We start from the raw sequence: 22,429 nt of genomic DNA on the forward strand, positions 1-22,429 counted from the left end.
CTTGTGACACCACTCCTCTCTGCTCCTTTGTTTAGCTGATGACGCTATGAAAACCGAACCTTTGTTCTTTTCTTCTTTACTTTTCAATCTTTTCTTTGGCTTCCGGGAAACTAGGATCACATCCTGGGCCCACTGATCGCCGCTTCCTTTATCACTGGTTTTCTTTTGCTTGTATCTCTTATTTTTCTTTTCCATTTTGATAATTTTATTGCACTTGAGACTTTTATTATAAGATACATTGAACTTATTCTGGAAGTTAGAAGGGTATATAAATTAGGGGTAAATAAAACTCCTTTGGTTGCAAAAGAAATCCTTTTATACTTTGGAAAGTCATTTTCTTAAATTAAGCTGAGTGTTCAGTTTTTAGAGACATAAACAGGTAGGATTAATAAAGATGGCTCCTCCCCCCAAGCCAGGTCAGTCAACGAATGTCTGATGTTGCAATTCCAAACTGCTTCCTATATCTTTTATTTTACTTGCTCTTCCTACAAGGCTATGAGATAAAGTGGTGATTACTATTCTACCCATTTTTCAGATGATAAAACTGAGACTCAGAAAAGTTAAGTGACGCATCCCATGTCATTGAACCAGGACTTGTATGATGGTCCTGCCGTCTTTTCTCTGCTGCCCTGTGGATCACAGAAGTGACAGGGACCCTCTGCCAGATTCTCTTTGTGTGCCAACACCCGCTGTGGCCACGCAGCCACCTTACCTGCTGTGGCCGTAGCTTTCAGGAGCGTGATACATGAAGACGTTTCCTCGGGCTCTCCTTGCCCAGTGTCTGGCCATGTCGATCACAGGACAGATGATAAAGTAGTCCCTGGTGAGAGGAGGACAGAGGATGGGGTCTAGCTATGCACAGCTCTATGGACAACAGTGCCGGGTAAAGGCTTCTCCCAGGCAAGGGACCTGGGCCACCAGCCAGCCCCTCTGCGTAGGCCTGCAGAGCACACCCCCCGCCCCTCCTCACACCCTCCAGCTTTCCTCTCGCCCCTGCTGGCCCCCCTGCTGGTGCATGGTCCAGCCTGCTTCATGGAGGGCCACGATCACACACTATGTCCATACGATGCATCGCAGGGTCAAGAGTCCCATGGGACAAACATCTTCCCAGGACATCAATTTTACTCAAAGACTTGGGAGCAAAACATTTTATATTAAAATAAACATAATATACTATGAAGCTGAACATAAAATAATTGTGCATTCTGAAGGAAGATGGAGACCTCAGGGACGTTTCAGGTTATGACACCTTTAGACCAGTGGCTCTCAGCTGGGATGCCTCCACGCTCCAGAAGACGTTTGGCAATGTCTGGGGGACACTTTTGGTTGTCACAGCTGGGAGTGGAAGGTTCCACCCTGGCAGCGCTGTGGATGGACCTTACCGAGGAGACTGGAGGCAGGGAGGCCCATGGAGGCTGCTGCCTCAGTCTGGCCAGGAGAGAATGAGGGCCTGGCCTAAGGGAGGAATGGAGCCCACCTCCTCAGTGAAGCCTTTTTTGGTTACCTGCCCTCCTTCAGGCCTCTGCTCTTGCCCCTGTTCACAGACTGTCCTCAAAGACAGTTACAGGCACAGTTGGGGCAAGAATGAACATAGGTTTCTGAACTCTAGCCCTGAGCTCTTTCTACAACATTGATCTAAGCCAGTCCCGACTTGGCTGTGAGCCTCTCAGGGTCCAGGATTTGGACATCTGTGAGTTCTTCAGGTCCAGTCTGGGGCTGGGCCTCCAGGAATAGGTGTTGGCTATTTTGTTCAAAGCTGAGCTCTCTACTAGAAGGAAAATTAGAGCCTTCCTGTCCCCAAGATGCCAGGGGGTGGTACAAAGTTTTATTCTGAGCTAGTGAACCTCTGATTGGAAACCACAGGCTCCTGGGAGGAATGACCAAGCAGGACAGTGGGCCTCAACATCCGAGTCAAGTTCAGCAGAGGCCTCTGAGCCTTGACAGTGGCTCTGTCCCCGGGGACAGTGAGCATGGGCCAGTGTGGACCTCCCTCCCCGAGGACGGGAAAGAAGTTACAGGATGTGGAAACCACCTGACCACACTCTCCCGGCTTGGAGGGGGGCCTGTCAGGGAAACAGAACATGTCAAGCGGCCCGTGAGGAACTCAAAGGTGACACGAGAGCTGGAGTCCCCACTGCGGTCTCATCCCAGGGGGCTCTGCAGGCAGAGAGAACTGGAATCCTGGCTATCTCTTGACGGTGCTGAGGGGGACATTCTGGGGACGGCAGAGCCTGTGATGGGTGCAGGCACCCACTAACCCCTCTTGGGTTGGGGGACCTGGGCGGACTTTCCCAGGGAAGGAAGCTCGAAGCAGTGGACTTGAGCAACAAGACGCACAAGCAGTGAGTGCAGAAACAGCACTCCCCAGCCCCGGGAAGGGGATGTACGGCGTCAGGAGCCCCGGGGCTTCTGTTCTGGGTGTGACATCAGGCACAAGCCTTCCCCTGTCTAGGCCTCCATTTCCTGTGGAAGGTGAACTCTGACCGCCCAGCAGAGTCACCTGGGGGAGGCTTGAAAACTACCGATGCTTACGAGGCCTGGGCTCTAGCCACCCTTGGAGCTCTCCTCGTGCTGCTCTCAAGGGCAGCAGGGGTCCAGGTACTGGGCTGGAGGTGGGGTCCTCTCTGCTGGACTGCCCCCCGCCCGCTCTCCATCTACACAAGTTGAGCGCAGCTTCTCGGTTCGGGGCATATGCAAGCAGGCACCCTCTGACGGCGCGCGAGCACCACGGAGGGGAGGGGTGGGTCACCCCTCGTGTCTCCCACTGGCGGGCAGGCAGCCCGCGCTGTGGACTGAGTGACCGACACAGATGAAGCAGCGGCACCAGGCCCCGGTCCTCCCGGGGGATCTGAGCATCCCCACGGCCTCGGGGAGGCGGAGGCAGGACGGCGCGCCCAGGCGGCTCACCTCGCGGCCGCCTCCAGGGCGCGGGAGAAGGCGGCGTAGTCATCCGCGTGGTGCTCCAGAGAGTAGTACCATGTCGCCGCAGCCTGCACGTGCTCGTCCGCTGCCTCGCCGCCCAGAGAATTCTGCAGCGCCTGGTAAAAGGCTGTTTTGCTACTGGTCCGGCCTTGACTTTCCTCAAATTGCTTAAAAGAAAATATATGGAAAATCCCCAGTCAGATTCTGAAAGGCCCGACTGAGCATAGCTCAAGCCCTTGGTCTAGAATTTTCTCTCTCAGAGGCAGTGGAAGACGGTGAGAAGTGCGTGGGAGATGGAGCCGGACTGCCTGGTGGCAATCCCAGCTCTGCCCTTTTCCACCTGTGTGGCCTTAAACAAGCACCTGTACCCCTCTGTGCCTGCCTGAAGGTGGACACAGTGGAGCCCCCAAGCAGGGTGGCGGTGAGGGTTAAAAGGGTTCAAACACGTGAAGCCCTGAAAATGGCGCCTGGTGCCTAATAAGTGCTCACTGAACACAAGCCTTTGTTGCAGGCTGATCACAGGTCTCACGCGTGCTCGTGCACTTGGCTCTCAGCCAGCTTGTCACCTGGTTTTGTTAGGAGAGCCAACTTCAGTCGCATTCACTGACTCAAGCATTCAACGTAAGGACACTGCCTGTACCCTTTTCTACTGATAGACACACTCTTGGTCCAGGGCCAGCGGCTTGCTAGGCCTGGGAAACAGCCCTGAACACGCTAATCAAGCTCCCTGCTCTCAAGGGCCTTGCGTTCTAGTGGGTGGAGACGGAAAATAAGCCAAGAGTTGTGCAGTTCATCCGGGACAGGTGCTATGAAGAGAAACGGAGCAGGGTGAAGGGATGGGGCAGGGCTGTTTTATATAGGATGGGCAGGGAAGGCAGGGAGCTCTGTGGGATGTGTGTCCAGATGGAGATAACTCTTTCTCCCTCCCTCCCTCCCTCCTTTCCTTCCTTCCTTCTTTCCTCCTTTCTCTTTCTTCCTCAGTCTCTTTTTTCTCTCTTCTTTTTTAAGATTTATTTTTAAATCGAGGTAACGTTGGCTTATGACATTATATAAGTTTGATGTGTCCAACATTCCGTTCCTACTTCTGTGTAGCCTACAGCACACTCACCACCAAAGGTTCAGTTTCCGTCTGGTCACGCACACTTGAGTCAGTAAATGAAACTGAAGTTAATCCCTTTTACACATTTTGCCCTCGCCCCAACCCTCCTGCCCTGGTCACCACTACTCTGTGGCTACGTGTTTATTTTTGCTTGGTTTGGTTTGTTCATTTGTTTGCTTCCCATATGAGTGAAATCATATGGTATTTGTCTTCCTCCTCCCCCTTCCTTCCTTTCTTATCCTGTCTGCCTGGGAGAGTCTGGGGAGGCCATGTCATCCCCTCAGGACTCAGTTTCCTCATTTCTGAAGACAAGGGGTGGGGAGGGAGTATCAGTGACGCAGCTCTGGTGTCAGAGATCCAGACCCCTCGGCCCTTGTACGGTCCTAGGATGTGTGTTTACATATTTCTAGGCTCTTATTTCAACACTGACATGTGCTTATCAGGATATCCTGACATGTTTAAATTGTTTTTCTAAACATTACCAAGCACACAGGAACTGTGGTTAGAATTCAAGGAGTGGGTATGATCAGTAAGTGACCCCTTCCGTCCGAGACACTCTTTCAGCACATCCTGGAGTTCTGGGTTGGACTGCCTTCAGCCTGGCTCACCAAGAGGCTGGACCAGTGGCTGGAATCACTGATCAGAGGCACGTTTGCTGGTGGCCACACACCAGCTTCAGGAGAGATGAGGAAAGGAGACAGGGACAGGTGTGCAAAAAGGGCTTCATTTGAATTCTATCTATATTCTATCTATCTATCTTTGTTATCTATCTATAACGGGTTATTTCTTGGAAAAAGATCTGAAGCAAATGTGGCAAAATATTAATATCTGTTAAATCTGAATAGTGATGTTTCTTATATCAGTGTTTTTTATATCAAATATTTCTGACCATGATCTATAATAAAAAAGACATTTTATACATGCAGAATTCACACACACACACTCACCCTCAATGCCTGTAGTAACGTTCACGAACAACATTCATACTCATGGCTGTTAACATACATGATATATCTGATAGCTTCCATTCTATTCTATTCTAGTCTAATCTAGTCTATTCAAAAATGCCTGCCTGAAATCTACTTAATTGACTTCACAGCCTACTAATAGTTTAGGGGGAAACCTGCATTATGTTATTCCCTGTTATTTTCTGAGTTTTTGGAATATTTTATCACAAAAATTATATTAGTCACCATTCGCATAACTCCAATTATTGCCAAACATTTAGCATGTGTATTTCACTGAGGTATCAAAATCACCATATGAGTTGGGCAGTTGCATAGAATCATTGCCAAATTCCAGTGAAACCTGCATATAAGGGGCTTAGCACAGCTCTGGGCACACATGGTCAGTAGCGGTGAGCGATTACTATTGCCCTGTCCCAGGCGCAGGCAGGGGCCCCTGGGGTGCTTCAAGATGCTGCGCTGAATCCCCAGGTGCTGTTATTGTCAGTTTAACGCCTAGTGTTCCAGAACTACGAAGCAGCAGAGGGGCACGCAGGGCTCTAGCGGGTGCCCAGGAAATAAGTGTTGGACAAACGAATGGAAGAGACACTGACCTTCATAGAGATAACACAGGTGAGGCTGCAAGTCCAAAGTAAAACCTCCTAGATACAAATCCCAGAGCTGGAAAGACCTGGGCTTGGATGCCAGCTTTGCTACGTATTAGTTATGTGACCTTGGGCAACTTACTGAATCCCTCTCTGCCTTTGTTTTCTCCTCTGTACAATGGGCACAATAATATTACCCTCTTCATAAAACTGTCCTGAGGTTAAATGAGATGACACCTACACACTCTTAGCATGATGTCGGTGGCTAGGTGTCTGCAGCTCAGCTGGCCCAGGGGAGCCCATGCTTTAGAGCCAGGCCTGATCCAGGCTGGTCCTGCTGGCTGTGGGTCCAGATCCTTGGGAACTCCTCTTCCGGATCACTGCTAGAAAATGACTGACCTCACCCAAAGGACAGAACCTCCTTCACGGGTGCTGCGGAAACTCTTTCCATAACATGCACCTTTTAGGAGCAGCAGGGCACCAAGCCCTGGGCCTTGCTAGAAGTACCTCCAACAATCTGAACAATTCCATGGCTAGAATGCTAAAGGGAGGGGCCCAGGTTCTGCTTCCACAAGATTGCGATTCGTTTCCCATTCTGAGGGGATCTGAGCCCCTGAGACAAGCTGGGCCGTGGCTGCATCTACAGTCGGTATTTTGAAGAGACGGCTGGAGTGCGGATCTGAGCCCCCGGGGGGCGCGTGGGGATGCGAAGGGGCCCGTTTTCAGGAAGATCCAGGTCTCTTCCTTCTTGGCGAGGACAGAAGCACAGATGCTGTTGCTGGTTTAATTAGAGAGGCAGCGGGAGGGATGTGGCTACCACGTGACTGCCAAGCCAGGGCCGAAGCCACAAGCTGTAATGACAGGCAAGACGTGCCTCAGAGGCGGGTTTGCTGGGCCTGGTCTCATTAAGGGCCATCAAGAATTGGCACAGGTGCGGTGCGCAGTTTTAAAGGACCGCCCTTAACACCTCCCATAGAAAAGTTAGAGCCCTGGGAAACATTTAGCGACTGTGGAGGGGTCCACAGTCACCTTGGATGCCTGTGACCTAGGGGACTGAGTGTGGGGTTCGGACCTGGCTCCGCAGGCAACCTCAGAAGACTCATTGCTGGTCAGTTAGTTCGTTCACTGAATACCCCTCTCTGTGCCTGGGGCTGATGTTAGAATCAAAAGAAAATTAATTATTATCAAATGGGTGACAGTAGATATTACTTCTCTCTCCCCTCTGGTTAGTAAATTATTAAAAGTAGGTGTCCTTGTGATCACCCCAAGTTTGAGAAACAGGATGACAGCCACGTTGCTGCAGGGTCTTTATCTTCAAGTCACTGTTCAGTCAACAAATTTCTGTCAAGCGCCTGCATGTGCCAGGAGCAGCTCCAGGCATCTGGGGTACATCGGGGAACCGTACAGCCCATGTTCTTGGCCCTTTGGGGGCTTTTAGTCGAGTTCGGGGGAGGGATGGCACAGGACAAATCTTTGTAACAGAGGAGGTTCGGTGGTGATCACTATGGCACAAGCGAACAAGCAGGGTTGGGGAGAGCACAGGGTGCTGGCTGGTGAGGGTTGAAATCGTAAATGGGCTCATGAGATGGGCCTCGGACCTTGTGGAGGACAGCAGAGCTGAGACTGGAGGGAAGCAGGTGTTGGGTGTGGGCTCTGCAGGGCCCCAGGAGGGAGCCCAGGAGCTGCTGCTTCTTACTGCCTCTCTTCTGCCATGTGGGTCCCACGAGGCTGCTCGGAACCCCAAGGTGATCCTCAGAGCTCTCCATACACCCACACCATCCTCTACTCTCAGGGACTCTCCGAATCCCCTCCCTCTTCTTGGACCAAGGGACACTCCTTCCCTCTGAGGCTGATGCCTCACTGCCCGGCGCTCTAGGGACCCTCCCCTCTGCTTGTTCAGCGACGTCACTGGGTAAATCTCCCCCCTCTTAGAACATGCGATGTGCAACTCTCCATGACTCCTACCGCCACCCAGAGCGAAACGCCAGCCAAGGTGTCTGTCTGCCCACCTTGGCGTTCCCAGCACAGGGAGTTCACCCCTCACCCCACAGCTACCTGGCCCCTCGACTCCCCCATCTCCATGCTTGCCAAGGTCGCTGATGGTCAGCGCCAAAGCCGGCGCAGCTCACCATCCCAGCCTGGGGCTCTTTCTTGCCTGGACTTGGTGACCCTCCCCATCTCCTTTTCCATAAAATTCTCCATCTCGGGCTCATTTCTGAACCTCCCCGCCACCTGGCTGTCTTGCCCACTTTAAATGCTGATGTCGCCACCCCCCCCAGTTGCCACCCCTGCCCTTTCGCATCCCCTTCTGTCCACACATGCTCATGAGGTGGTACCATTTCCTCCCTTTGTTTCAACAGTGATCTTTAAGTTGACGATTCCTAAATCTCTCTCCAGCCTATGTGTGCTTCCTCACCTCCAGAACCTTCTTCCCCTCCTATTTTCCCAACCTCAGTGATGAAGACCAGTACCCAGTGACCTGATTAGAAAAGAGATGTTTCCAGACTCCTCCCACTTCCTCATCTTCCCCAGTGCTCTGCTGTACCACGGTCCTGTTGAGTCTCCTCCTGAGGACATCTCAACACACTCCTCCTGTCCACTCCTACTGCCCCATCGGGGCTCCTTCCCTCCTCCTCTCCTTCCCACCCTGGGACAGAAGCACTGACAATGGTCTCTGGGGAGTGGGGACCGCAGGAGGAGTGCTTTGTACATGGAAGATAGTATGCAAAATGGTTATGACTTCGTAAGTTTGAGAAGAGAGAGACCTGGGGCAGCATCTCCAAAGGCAATTGGGTGAACTCTGAAAGGATGAATGAATGAACAAATGCCCCCAGAATTCTCTAGAGCTCTGAGGTAGGTGGAGACACAAATACTCTTTCGCTTAATGGGCATAAATGAAAGACATACTGTTGGCCAGCAACTGAGGATTTGAAATGAACATGACACAGATCTTGCCATGGGACAGCCTGGTAAGGTCGCAGAGGTAATGTGGCAATGAATGAAGTGGTCATGAAACCTGGCTGAGGGTTGGTGTCCAGTGGAGATGGAGGTACAGTGGAAAGAGGGTGAGTTTGGGAAGCACATGACCACTTCCTTACTCTCCCCTCAGCCTACTCTGATCAGTCAGGCCTTCCGCTAACCCCACTGAAATGGCCCTTACCAAGGGCGCCCAGGACCTACATTCTGTCAGGTCCAGGGGTCAGATCTCTGCACTCAACTCACACCACTTCCAATGACGTTGTACACTTGACCTCGGCTTCCTTTCAGAAAAACGTTCTTTTCTTGGCTTTCTGTGACATCATAGTTTCCTGGTTTTCCTCCAAAGCCATATCTATAGCTCTGAACTCTCTCTTGAACTCCCAACTCATCTACTCAGCTGCCAATCTAAGATATATCCCAAATCTGGGCAATTCTCACCATTAACCTTCATTTAACATGGCAGCTTGCTCCCTGGACCTTGCAATGGACCTCAGTCTGGTCTCTACTTCCTTTGTTACCCTTCCATAGTCAATTTTCCATAGAGCTGCCAGAATGCTCTTTAAAAAGATGAATCAGCATAGTTGATTTACAATGTTGTATCTGTATGGTAAAACTATTTAAAAAATAATAATAAAGTGAATTTTCCTGATTACTAAAGAAAAAAGAAAAAAAAAGATGAATCAGTACGATCATTCTCTAACTTAAAACTTTCTGATAACTGCCCCCTGCAAGTAGAATAAGTCACTTTTCTGATGACCTAACAGGTCCCTGCAACACATCTGCCTTCCTCTCCTACTGCCTCCTCCATCATCCACTGGGTTTCCCAGCACCTGGCCTTCTGTGTCCCCCAAACCAGCACTGCCTCAGCCCTTTGCACTGGCCCCTCGCCTCACTCGCCCCACAGCTGGCCCTTCTCATCACTGAGAACCAGAAACCACCTCCCTGAACTCCGTACAAAAGTGCTTTCCCCCGTTGCATCACTTCCTCTCCCGTTACACTTTCCTTCAGAGCACTCTTCAAGATCTGAAACTCTTACTTTCTCTGCTTACGCATCCCTGTCTGTGTCCTCTCCCGAGAAGAGAAACTCCATGAGCCAGGAGCCTTATCTGTTCAGGTTACAACTTTCCCCCCAGCCTGGAGGAGAGCCCTCAATGAGTATGTGTTGGCTGCATGCACGGATCAACTCGGGACCGTTCCCGCCCCGACCACTGGGTGTGGATGTGACGGGACAAGGGGCCAATCTCTCCACCATCCAGCAGGCCCGGTGTCCAGACCTCACCATCGTTGCAGGGGCACACGATAAAACGTTCCTTTTAATTTAAAATCAGAAGAAAAAATAAATATGATAATAATGGATATATAAGAATGAATCCAGTCTAATTCATCTTTTACCTGCACAGTCAGAAAATACTTTTACTGTTCTGGGGGGACAAGTCAACCCCGCCAATCCCTGGCTTCCTCTGCACTGAGAATGATAACCCCAAGCATCAGGGCCGGGGGACACTCAGACAAGGTGCCGTGTGTGCGTGACCACTCTGAGGGCCAGGTGGCTACAGCGCTGGCATGGAGGGGTCCCAGCGTGGTTCCCAGGTGTTGGGTACTGTCTCCTTCACCTAGAAGTCCTCTCATAACTGCAGGGCTGGTCACCCTGTGCCCATTCAAAGCCTAAAGAGAAGGCAGCTCCAACTGGTTAGGCAACCTGCCTGAATTGCATGGCTAAAGCAAGGAATTGTGACCCATTTTTCTGATTCCAGGTCCTGGGCTCTCCAGAGAGCCTCACGATGCCCGGGGTTGGGATCCTCGAACCACCCGACCCCAAAGGGCTGGGGAATTCGGTGCAGCAGCCCCTCTCCGCAGGAAATCCATGTACTTCCCTGGGACTCCTGTACCGTCCTCTGCTATAATCTGTCACCAAAGGCTTGATTTTCCCAGGCTGGAGCTCGTGCCAGCGCCTGGGGCTGCCAGGTGCCACTTTCTAACTCTCAGGCGGGCTGCCCTCCCCCTCCCTACTCTCCGCAGGGCCCCCATCCCACCTGCTCCTGGGTGAGGCCAACTCCTGGCCAAGCTCAGGGGCACCTCAGCGGCAGCGATTCTGATTTTTCTCGCCTTCCTTGGAGATGGCTGTGCTTTGGAGGAGAAGGCAGAGCATCGCCTCTTGGAACAAATCTGCTTTTGATCATGCAAATTAATGCCCGGTTAATGTAGGCAGACTGTCAGTTTCACCAGTTAGGGGGAGAGAGAGAGAGAGAGGGAGGGAGGGAGAGAGAAGAGAGGGAAAAATCCCCACCATGGCAAATGATGAAGAATTTCAACGGAAAGCTGCTACTTCAGAAAATAAGATCGTTCTCTGCGAACAGAGCCTTTCCAGGCATCTCAGGCAGCGCTGATGTTCCGCGGGTATGTGGTTAACTTTGCTGGTATCATTAAGACTCCTTGGGTGGGCCATAGATGGCTTGGGATGGTAAGTGGGTGAGGGTGTTCACGTGGAATCTCTGGAAGCCCTACCCAACCTCTTTGGGCTGCGGGAATTTAGTGGGTCTCCGCTGATGTGATGGACGCGTGAGTCCGGGGGCTCACTTGGGGTGGGAGGGACGTCTGCCCCTCCTGTGGCTTACCCCAGGGAGCTGGGTGGTGTGTGTTTGTGGGCTGGGCTCCGGATGGTACTGATGCAGGGTGGCATGAGGAGAAAGCATGTGTGTGCGTCTGCCAGGATTTGGAAAATTGGCCCAGGTCAGGCGAGGTGATTTAGTGTGTGTCCTCTGTATTCCTGCTTTCTCGGGGTTCTCCTCTGGACGGGGGACAATAGCTTTGGATGCTGACCATAGTAGTGCAGTTAAAGAATTAAGTGAAAAACTAATATTTATCGAGCACATGGTATTTTCCAGACATTGCTGCATGTATGATTTCCTTCAATATCTTTATGAGGATATGTACTAATAATCTCCCGATTTTACAGATAGGGAAACTGAGGCTCAGGCTCTGGAGAACTCAAATACCCCTGATTACAATCCATGGACACCCAGGGCACTCTCCCCGCTCCGTTGACAGACAGCTGGGGGAACAGGGTCCTGGTCAGTTCCTTCGTCACTGGGTCACTACTGCTGGCAGTGCCACTGTGGGTCCAGTGACCCCCCCTTCCCTAACTGCCCTGAGGTCCTACAGTAGGACGACCATCTCTCCAAATAGCGTGTATCAAACTGCATTTTAGTTACTTACTTTTGCCCATTTTCTATTTCGTTACTTGACTGAGCTCCCCGAGGGCAGGATTTAATTTGTATTGATGCCCCCAGACACCTAGCACAGCATCTGGCACATAGTAAGTGACCTTGTGAAGTATCCCCATGACTAAATGAATAGGTCTCTGTGTTGGGAAAACCAACTTGAGACCCTGTTCTAGGCGGATGTGGAAATTTTCTACAGTTGCAGGTATGTTCTGCTTCTCAGCACAGACAGGGTGGGAAGGGCTCGGCCCATATGGATGGACAGAGGATTCGGGAAAGGAATCGCTGGGATGGAGGCCCTCAGGAATGTGCCATCCTGGGTTTCTCCTTGGCTAATGGCAGCTGGACTCAGGTGCTATGGAGCCTTCCAGGTGGAAATGGAGAAACCCACAACCCAACGCTGAATACAGGTCACGAGCAGGCTGAGGAAGGGAAGGCAACCCGGAGGGCACGGGTGAACAGAATGTTTGGAAATAAAAGAGGAACTTCAATACCACCTCCAGAGGGCAGCTGGTAGCTCGGTTCCCACTTGGGTGTCCACGCTACTCCATGGCATTTCTGTGTTGGGCATGATTCTGAGGATTATTCCTCTGGGCTATGATCTGGCTGTAGGGTGGTGTAGGTGGTGCTAGTGCATTTCCATCCCTGTCCTAGAGTTTAGCACACAAGGCGCCCCCAGTTGGAGCCAGAGGACCTTCAGTGGAGACTTGGCTTTGCAAATGACTAGCTAGTAGACCTTGGGACAATCATTAAACCTCTCGAAACTTATTTCTCCCTCCGTACAATGGTGTTAAATGTTGGTTCGTGGGTATGGAGCTCATAGCATTATGGCTGAGATAAAAGAAGAATGTGGGTGCAACTGCAAAGCCCTTTGCACCGAGGCACCCTGATTCTAGCTGGGTTTGTGCTCACCCGGCATATGCTGTCATTGTTGGACGACAAGCTCGTGGAGGGAAGGCCTGGCTTTTCCCAGAGGGCTGGGATGGAAAAAGGGTGCCTTTGGAGTTGAATTCTGGCTTCTCTCTGAACTGGTTTCCCATCTGAGCGTTAGTGATAATAATCCCTGATCCATAGGGTCATTTGGGAACAAATGATCTCCTTGAAGACTCCTAGGTCAGATCCATAATTTCATTCTTTCCATTGAATAAAGATTCATTGAGCACTTACTGTGTGCCAGCCACTTTTGTAGGCACCACAGATATAGCAGAAAGCAAAATAGATAAAGTCTCAGAGCTCCTGGGGCTCACATTCCAGAGGAGGAAGAAACAGAGTAGACGAATATAGAACATGTCAAGGGGAACAAGTGCTGAGGACGGGGGGCAGGATAAAGGGGAGAGAGGGTGCTGGGGGTGTGGATGCCTTTTGCACCAGAGTGGTCCAGGATGTTCTCTCCAAAGAAGCAGACCCTGAAGGAAGTGAGGGAATGAGGTACCTGGGGAAGAACATTCTAGAAGGGGGAACAGAAAGTGCCAAGACCCTAAGGTGGGAGTGTGCTCGGCAGACTTGAGGAACACCACAGGGACCGGTTAGGCTGAAGCACAGTCAGCGGGAGGAGGCGGGCAGCAGGAACGAGGTCAGAGGACAAACAGTGGCCACGTCAGATAGTGGGCGTTAAGGACTGTGGCTTTTCCTCTGCATGAGCTGAGGCCACTGGACGGCTTTAAGAAGAGGAGTGATGTGATCTGACTTACACCATAAAGGGATTACTCCAGCCCCTGTGGCTCTCATAGAGCAAAGGGGGCAAAGCCAGAAGCAGGGAGATTGTTGGGGGCCATTGCAAAGCTCCCGGAGAAAGATGATGGCAAGCATCAGGGTGGTGGCAGAAGAGGTGCGGAGAGGGGGTTGGAAACATCTTGAAGATAGACGCGCTGATGGAATGCTGGTAGGCAGAGAGAGAGGTTTGGAGTCTGGGTTGCTGTTTACTGAGGTGGTGAGGACAGCGGGGGCACAAGCTGGTTGGGGGTGGGGACATAAGTGGAATCAGCAATTCATTCTGGCCGTGTTAAGACTGAGAAGTGACGAGACATCTAAGTGAAGACGTCAAGTAGACCCTGCGCTAACCCGGTCTAGAGTTCAAGGGCAAAGCCCAGGCGGGAGGTACAGAGTGGGGCTGCAGGTACACGTTCAGGAGATGCCGGCATGTAATGGCACTGCAAGTGTGGACTTGGCCTCAAACCTGACTGTTACTGCATCCCTGCTTCTCCCAACTGTCCACAGCAGTCAGCACCTAGGTGGGTTCCCAGCGGGATGCAGGCTCACAAGAACCACCCAACGACTGCACTAGCGCCTGTTCAAAGGAGAATAAATGGAGAAGGGAAGTCAGACAGGAATAGTCAGCCGGTTCCCTATTCTGGTGCCTGGACTTGAGGGCACGCTCTCCCACCCATCTCCTTCCTGGTGCAGGCAGTGAGCTCTGTCAGCAGACACGATCTTCCTTTGCAAGCGGACCAAGGAAACGTCTCCTTGAAAGCCTCAGAGGGAAACTCAATGCATTGTTGAGGAGGGCTTCCAGTCCTCTGGATGCAGGTTCCCTGCTGGAGGGGGTTCAGAAATTCAGGGCAGAGTTGGGAAACTCCCAAGATGCTGCTGGGAGAGGACCAGGAAACACCAAGGCAGCCGCAGACAATCCTCTTACAATGGGTTGGCATCACCCGAAAATATAAACTTGAGCTGCCCTACGGTCAACCCCAGCACCAAGACCGCCAATAACAGCTCCCCTCCCCCCAGCCCCGACGGATGGCTCTTCCACTGGGGGTGGGAGGAGTATAGGAACGTGCTGCTGGGGCCTGCTTCTAGGATGATTCCCCAGGCTCCCGGGAATGGAGTTCTTCTCTCTCTCTAAGGTCGGAGATGGCTGGGATGCATTTCCAGCGCATGGTCCAAAGAACCAGAGCTGTGAGGATATAGCATCTTCTGCACAAAGATTTCCACATCCTCCCCTGACGGGCAGTGTGGAATGAGGTGTTGCATGGAAGAGGGTCCAGGGCCGATGGCCATGTCTTTCCACGCTGCCCATGCTGTAGGGCATCGTCTCTCTCGGGCAGCACGCAGGAAGTGCAGCACAAATGTTAGGACGTTCGTTTCTTTCTCTTGCTTTATAATTCTTTGTTTTTGTGAATCTTTTATAACGCTTAGTATAAGAGTACTCATGTATATAATTTATACTCAAATGACTGTGCTTACTATTTTTTAACTGATGACGGGCTTGATCAAAGTAGTGGGAATTTGAAGACCCACTACTTTAGAGAAGAAAAGCCCAGGGCTAGTGGTGGAGAATGGCATTGTTTCAGTGTTTCCTGAGTGTTAGTCTGGTTCAATAATCAAGTTGCAGCCCCTTGAAGTAAAGGGCTGAGTCATATATGGGCGCTCGGCAGTAAAATGTAGAGATGGGTCAGGGGCAAAAGTTCCTTCTCCATGGCTGTGAGTCAACGGGATGGAAGCTGTTAGCGACCTAAGCTCTGCTCTATGCCACCCCCTAATACACACACACACAACGCAACACAATGCTCTCTATTTATACATATACATATATATGCACACATATGTGCCTATGTGATGTATTCATACGTATATCAGTAACGTTAGTAATATTAAATGCATACTATTCTTTTTCACATTGCCACACCTCCTGGGATCGCCCCTGTTAATTGCTTGCTGTGTATCTTTCTGCAGCACTATTCTTTCACACAGAAATACGTACAATTATACACATTTACATTTTACAGATATACACAGGTTGGTTTAAATATACGAATGCTACGTTAATTTCACGCTCCTCTGCATTCTGATTTTTTTGTTTTCCATTTAACAACATATCACAGGCACCCTCAAGCCAGGAGAGACGTATCTGGTTCATTCTTTTCACCGTCTGCGTCATATTCAATAGTGTGTATCTTCATCTAGTCAACCATTTCCCTGTTCATAGACATCTGAGTTGCTTTCAATGTTTTTGCCACAGTAATCAATGCTGTGATTAATACCCTTGTATACATATCTCATGTCAAAGTGGTGCTTTTATCGCTGTGAGATAGATTCCCCTAAGTGGGGTAGATTACCCAAGGGAATAGCATAATCCAAAGGATGCGAGGCCCCATTTGGGTGCATTAATGATTCTTTCTTTGTTGTGATTCATTCCAACGAAACTGCCTTATATTCAATAGAGCCAGACAGAGCCCTACGCTGAGTGTGGGTCCTCACCTTGTGTCATGTGCTGGGGCCACCATCCCAGGCTGATGACCTAGAGGACCCATCAGGAGCAGCTTGACAAGGAGGGGTGGGCGGGCCAGGGGGGAGCGTGCTCGACCTCTTCCTGGGTGGCTGCATCCTGTGAGGAGTGATGGCCTCTCTGGTCTGAGCAGGAAGTGTCTGCTCAGGCAGATAAATGACCTCACAAGTCCCTCGCACTTTGCTGCGTCTCCAACAAGACACACGAAGCTGCTCTTGCCCTGGGCCTGGTCCACACTTTCCTGGGACGGCTGGGAAGCTCAGAAGCTTGGAAGGCTAGTGTTTGGGTTTCCCTGCCGGGACTCTCTTCATCCCCACGCCTCTCCTTCTCCCAGCCTCCGTGGGACAGGCATCTTTCACGGAGCAGCGGTACCCACAGCCTGGAGCCCTGAAGCTGCAGAGCTCCTGGGGCAGCCCTGCTGACAGTTTCCCACGGCGATTCCTCCGCAGCTGTAATCTGTGGATGTGTCTGTGTTGCTCACAACTCGGCAGGTGTCTTATTTCTGAATCCCACCCACCCCTACCACCTCCCAAACTTCTTATAGAGCCTTTGCACATGTAGTTTTTCAGCGATTGTTTTGAAAATAAGCAAGTAAGTCGATGACTCTTGACCAAGGTCAGACTTAGGTCCAGAGCCACTGGGCCGCAGCCCGCAGGGGCGCCTGAGGCCTCCTCCCACCTACCTTCACGGCCTTGGCTCTGCTGATGAGCCCGTCGTCCTGAGAACTCCCGAGGAGCAGATCCACCTTGACCCGCGGAGCTCTCTGCAGTGCTCTGGCTGGAGCTTCTTGGAGGTACTGGCCGTTGACCACAGGGCCCCAGTAGTGGAAAGGGCCACTCACGGCCAGAAGCTGCATCAGGTGCAAAGGGGTGTCATGATTTATATGGACTTTGTCCTTTATAAAAATGGTACCGGAATCATCGTTGCATTGCTTCACTTAATCGGGTCTGAACCATAATGAACACCAGCGCTGCTTATTTACCCAAAGCTCTACTGGGAAATAAGAGTAACGTGGCCAGACAACAGCCAGGCGGGACACCAGGCGACAGCGCCGGGAAGGGGGGTCTTGCTCTGAGCAGTGGTCGGTCCCTAGGGGAGCATCCCAGAGCCTCCCACCAAAGTGACAACAGATCCACAGGGAGGAACGGGTAAGCCTGAGCCTGTGGTTGAGTGAGTGAAGCAAGAGATATTGATCGAGGAGGAGGTGGCGGCCAAGGGCAGGATATGACAGGGGAGTTCATCAGCGGTAGCCACCATCCGATTAGCCCACATTTGGAGGGGCTGAGGGTAAGACCTGCGCCGCGCCTGCAAGTCCAGGCTCATTGCCGAAGGGATTAAAGCGTCAGCTCAGATGACAAGTTATTCCCGCTAGAGTCCCCTTTGTTAATATCAGGGCCAGCCAGAGAGACTGGCGGCTGTGAGCAGGGTCTTTATAGGCTGGAGAAGGAAGCGGACAACTGTCCTGCCTAAGGGGGCACGTTGGCCTCGCTCCACTGCAGCCGTGACCATAGTGCTCAGTACATGTCGCTGTGGCTTGACGGGGTGCCACCAGGGTGCCAGCAAGACCCTTTACCTATGTCACTTCATTTTCTTTTCCTCCTCTATAAGGTTCCCATCATTATCCCCATCGTACAGATAAAATCTGATGAGCAGAGAGATCTGCCGACCCTCAGGACCTGTGCTTGGTCCATCGCATCCTGTGGCCTACGCACGGCACAGGGGTTCTGGAAATATGCACTCAGTTCCAGCTGGTCACCAGCCTACTGCGTGGCCTTGGGTGGGTCCTGTCTCCTTTCTGGCCTGCTTTCCATTTGTAAAAGATCAGAGGGTGTCCCTCCCAACTCGCACACAAGTGCCCACCTTGGTCTGGGCGTCATTGAGGACACGGGCAGGCTCCTGGCGGAGGCAGGACACCATCTCTTGGATGGACGAGGTGGGGCAGCCAACCTCCTTCGCCAAAGCAGCTGCCTGCTGCTGAGCCTTCTCCGGCCTGATGACAGCGGCGGGGGAGAGCACGGAGCCGCCCTGGAAGACAAAGCAGACTCAGGGCCCAAAGTCTAGATCATCTCCCATCCTCTGCTCAGCCCAGAGACCTCAGGGCCTCATCAGGGCTCTGCATCCTTCCTCTAGGTACAGGAGTCCCAGGACCCTTCCCGGGATACCCACAGGCATCTAGGAAGTCAGAGCTGATCAATATTATATCAACATGTTGTGAGCTCTTGAGTGAGTCTCCCTAGGCCTCAGTTTCTCACCTGTGAGAAACAGTGAGAGCAGTGGACCGAGTGATCTTCAGTCTTGGCTATGAACTAAAGTTGTATATTGAGGCAGAGGTGATGGTGGTTGAACAGGGACAAATATCAGAACTGTCCCCTGAGAAGAGGACTCTGCAAAAGTGGATACATCCCACCAGCACCTCCTGGGGGCTCCTTAAAGAGCAAGCTTTCCTGGGTCAGTTAAGCTAGAGTTGGACTTTAAAATAGATGCCCACTTAAAGGTGATGGAAACACAGTCATTGTGAAAGTAAATTTTATCATCAAAGTCATTGTAAGTCTCCGTACAAATTTCAGGTCTCTGGGAGCATTTCCTCTCTAAGAATGCAGGTGGTGGTTACTGGGTTCTGGGACATGGCTCTCCGGGTCTGGACTGTTGGTGGAACTGGGTCTTCTGCCAGGGGTGGAAGAGGTAAGCTGAGGGGGGTCTTGACCAGGGTAGGACCCCGGGGCCCATCCTCTGTGGGTCACATCTTCCCTCCAGCTCAGACGCGGGCTACTGCCCACCATGGAATCAGGGACGGTCTGGGACTGGACTGCTGGCACCGCTACCATTACTCGTGATGCTGCCGCTAATAATAGTAACAGAACGGCCGTCGACTGGGGACTTAGACTATCTCGAGAGCTTCCGCCTTTTTATCTCATTGGATCCTCATTAGAGATGTGTACGTTAGCGGCTGTTACTGTCTCCATTTTATAAATACAGAATGAAAGAAATAGGCAAATTAAGTAGCTTGGCCAAGGCCAAAAATCTTATCAGAGGCGGAACCAGCCTGTGGCTTCAGACAGCTGGGCTCCAGAGTCTGCTGTGCTCCAGGGCCTTGGGCAGAAAGTAGAAAGCTCTAGATCTATGACCAGCCTCTGTAATGAGGGGCAGCTGGGCTGGAGAGTATTGGTCATGGGGCACTTACTGCTACCTGCCAGGCGGTCCCCCTCCCAAGAACCTTTTCTGCTTTGTCTCATGTAATCGTCACAACCAGAATACAAGGTAGGTACAACTGTCATCCCCGCCCTGTCGACAAGCAAACTAAGGCTCCAAGAGGAAAGGGAGAATCCTCACTTATCAAGTACCTAATATATACCAGGAGCTAGGAGCTTGGCAACCACAGTTTATAAGTACTTCACATGTATTAACTCAATAAATCCTCTCCACAACCCTGGGAGGTAAATATTGTTTATGCCCTTATCTTAGAGAGGAGGAAAGTAAAGCACAGAGAGGTTCAGTATCCTGTCCAACGTCGTACAGCTGGTGCGTGGCAGGGCCAGGACCTCAGTCTCAGCAGCCCACCCCTGGGCTGTGCTCTCAGCCCCACGTGATGCCATGTGTGTTTTCACATCCAGAACAAGAAGGTGTGTCCAGGAGCTGAACTGCCCCCCTTGCTCCAATGTAAAGAGGACACTGAGCTGGCTGACTCCATGGTGTATGTTTCCATTTTAGGCCCTACCCTGAACTAAAAATACCAGCAACACAGAGCTCGGTTTCCTCATACGTGAAATGGGTTTACCAGCAGGTCCGGCTCTCTCTAGGTCTTTGAGAGGGTCGTTGAGGTAATGCAGAGGAAGCATTCCGGAAACTGTAAAGTGCGGTGCCCATGCTCCCCTGGGTCGTTGTGTTCCTACCCACTGTGTAAAAGAGACAACAGACAGAGGTCTAGAGGGGGGGACACCGACCCTCCTGAAAGCCGTCCCAGGGGTCTTCGTGCTTCAGGTCAGGACTGAGGGTCACGGGCAAAGCACGGGCACCGCAATGACAATAGGCCGCCCTGAGGGTAGACAGAGAGCTGAGGGCAGTACTGGGCCAAGCAGCTGCCCAGAGGGCAGGCAGCCCTCTGCCTGGGGCCTGGGGCTGGGCCTGTCCACACGGAACGTCGAGGCTCCAAATCCCAGAAGCTAAATGCAGCAAAAGTAGAAGCTCTGTGATCCAGACCCGCCCCAAGTCTGCAGGCTGACTTCACACGTTCCTCAGCACCTTTCCTCCTGGGCGCCTTGACACAGAAGTATCGATCCACGTGGTCCCTCTGGGGCGGTGGGATGCCCAAGAATCACAAGAGCCAACCTCAATGGAGCGTTTCTGTGCGTCCTCAGTATCCGACAGATATTTATCTACTTAAGCCTCACTACCATCCCACGAGGCAGGGGGAATTAGCACCCTATTTTGTAGAGGAGGGGGTTTCAGGCACAGAGAGGCGCTGTGGACCTCCAGCCAAGGGCTCTTGCTCTGAGCTTCAGCGTCTACAAACCAGGGCAAGTCCTAAGCAGTGATAAAAGTAATATGCCAGCCAATGCCAGCCAACCTGGAGCTCAGCAATGGTGTCAGCAAGTGAAGGTCATGATGATTGAACCCTGACGTGGAGTCCCTGTGCCCGTGGGTTTATCCTTCCAACACTTGAGAATGTCAGCCTTTCTGAGAACCACTGAATGTGCTCAGTCTGAAGGGAAAACACACACACATGAAGACACACACACACACACACACACACACACTAATACACATTCACGATATTCAAGGTTAAAGCCCCATGTTCTAAATGGCGCTTTGAGCTGACAAAGTGCAGAAGGATGAGGTGGGCCTCTGAGCCTGCTCTGCCCACAGAGAGGCTGCGAGGAGGTGCGGACTTCAGGATGGGGCCCTCTAATGCGTTCTACGTTTTCTACAGATGTCAAAAGCCAGAGTCCCTGATACGGTGAGGAAGTGGTTAAAGGCGTGGGTTACACTGACATTGCAAGAGGGAACTCAGAGAACTTTCCTGTCTTCAAGAACTTTGTTTTAATCGATCTTTCTGAAGGAAACCACATTCTTCATGGAAAATCAGTGGTTAAACAAGCCAACGGCCGGCTCAGCCCTCACTTTGAAGCACTTGGTTGAAGACGGAGAACTGGGGGCGGCAGGAGGGTGTGGTGCGCAGAGTCGTGCAAAGAGCGGGGCCTTTGGGGGCAGAAGGACCAGGTTCAAACCGCAGCCCTGATGCTCGCTGATGTAGTGACCTTGGGCAAGTGAGTGACACCTGGGGCCTCGGTTTCCTCATCTGTGAATGGGGATGACGAACCTACTCCACAGGTCATGGTGAAGATGCCCAGAGGAGGTGGCTGCGTCTTCCCCACAGCGGGAGGTGAGGTCCCTACTGCTGTGAGCGCCGCGGGGCTCAGGGGACCGGGGACCAGCAGCAGGGTCTCTCCAGCTCGCCTGTCACGTCAGCCGTCCATCCCCAGCCCTGGGCCCGCACTTTATCTAAATCTGACCTAGCTATCGAGTGGCAATGAATTTCCGCTTGCTGTTTTTTTTAACTTTAAAAATAGTGCAGGGCAAAACCACAATTGCTGACCACTGCTTTTTCTTTCTGGAACCTCTGAACACAGGAAGGTGTCTTGACCTCAGCCAGCCACTATGGTCACCTGAGAGTCAGGGAATGCCCCTGGCCAACCACGGGCACAGAGCACGTGCTCACAGACAGAAAGACACACTCACAGTACAGCCATGCACACATATAATCACGCACAGACACACACACACACACACATTGCAGACACACACAGACTCACACTCAAAAACACACACTCTCACACAGAGACACAGATAGAAAGACACACACAGATACACTCAGCCACACACAGACACACCAGACTTTTCTTGAAATGGACACCTCCGTGAGCCATTCACAGGTCTTCCCCAGAAAGCACCAAGGAGGGGGAGTTTCTGTAACAAACACGCCGTCCCACGAGGGCCTGGTGGCCCTCTCTTAGGGGGACAGGTGAGTCCAAGGAAGTGGCTCTGGGTGGCAGATGAGCCCTCCAGGAGGTGCCCGTTCCTTCTCGTCTCCTTCCTCGAGTCCGTCACCTTCTGCCACCCGTCCCCCCCGCAATGGATCCCTCACCCGTGAAGGGGCCGGTGATGTTACCTCATGGGGAAAGAGGGGGTGGGTGGGAAGCTGGGCGCCCGCCGGGGGCACAGTGTGGAATCAAGGAGTTAATTCATGCCGAGCCCTTGCGAAGGTGCCCTGCATGTAGATGTAACAATGATGGCAATAATGCTCATTTAAACAACACTCACCATGTGCCACACACTCAAGGAGGCTGTGAACATAGAGGCTGGTTTACACCCAAGAACAACCCTACGAGGTGGGGACAGGGTTATCGCAGCCTTACAGGTGATGAAACTCAGGGCAG

At 51.8% G+C, this 22,429-nt stretch overlaps 1 protein-coding gene across 1 annotated transcript in view; it reads right to left on the reverse strand.

Moving 5' to 3' along the window:
• The window catches only part of TG (thyroglobulin), a 242,803-nt gene that overhangs the window by 17,566 nt on the left and 202,808 nt on the right, over nucleotides 1-22,429 (reverse strand). The window contains exons 42-45 of the mRNA XM_029222959.1: nucleotides 17,856-18,020; nucleotides 16,678-16,845; nucleotides 2,908-3,089; nucleotides 713-820 (exon numbers count right to left, since the gene is read on the reverse strand). Coding sequence (XP_029078792.1) covers nucleotides 713-820; nucleotides 2,908-3,089; nucleotides 16,678-16,845; nucleotides 17,856-18,020 — 623 coding nt within the window. The remainder of the gene's footprint in view (nucleotides 1-712; nucleotides 821-2,907; nucleotides 3,090-16,677; nucleotides 16,846-17,855; nucleotides 18,021-22,429) is intronic.

The sequence above is a fragment of the Monodon monoceros genome, unplaced genomic scaffold (assembly GCF_005190385.1).
Source record: "Monodon monoceros isolate NGI ecotype Baffin Bay Population unplaced genomic scaffold, NGI_Narwhal_1 Super_Scaffold_14, whole genome shotgun sequence".
Lineage (NCBI taxonomy): Eukaryota > Metazoa > Chordata > Mammalia > Artiodactyla > Monodontidae > Monodon > Monodon monoceros.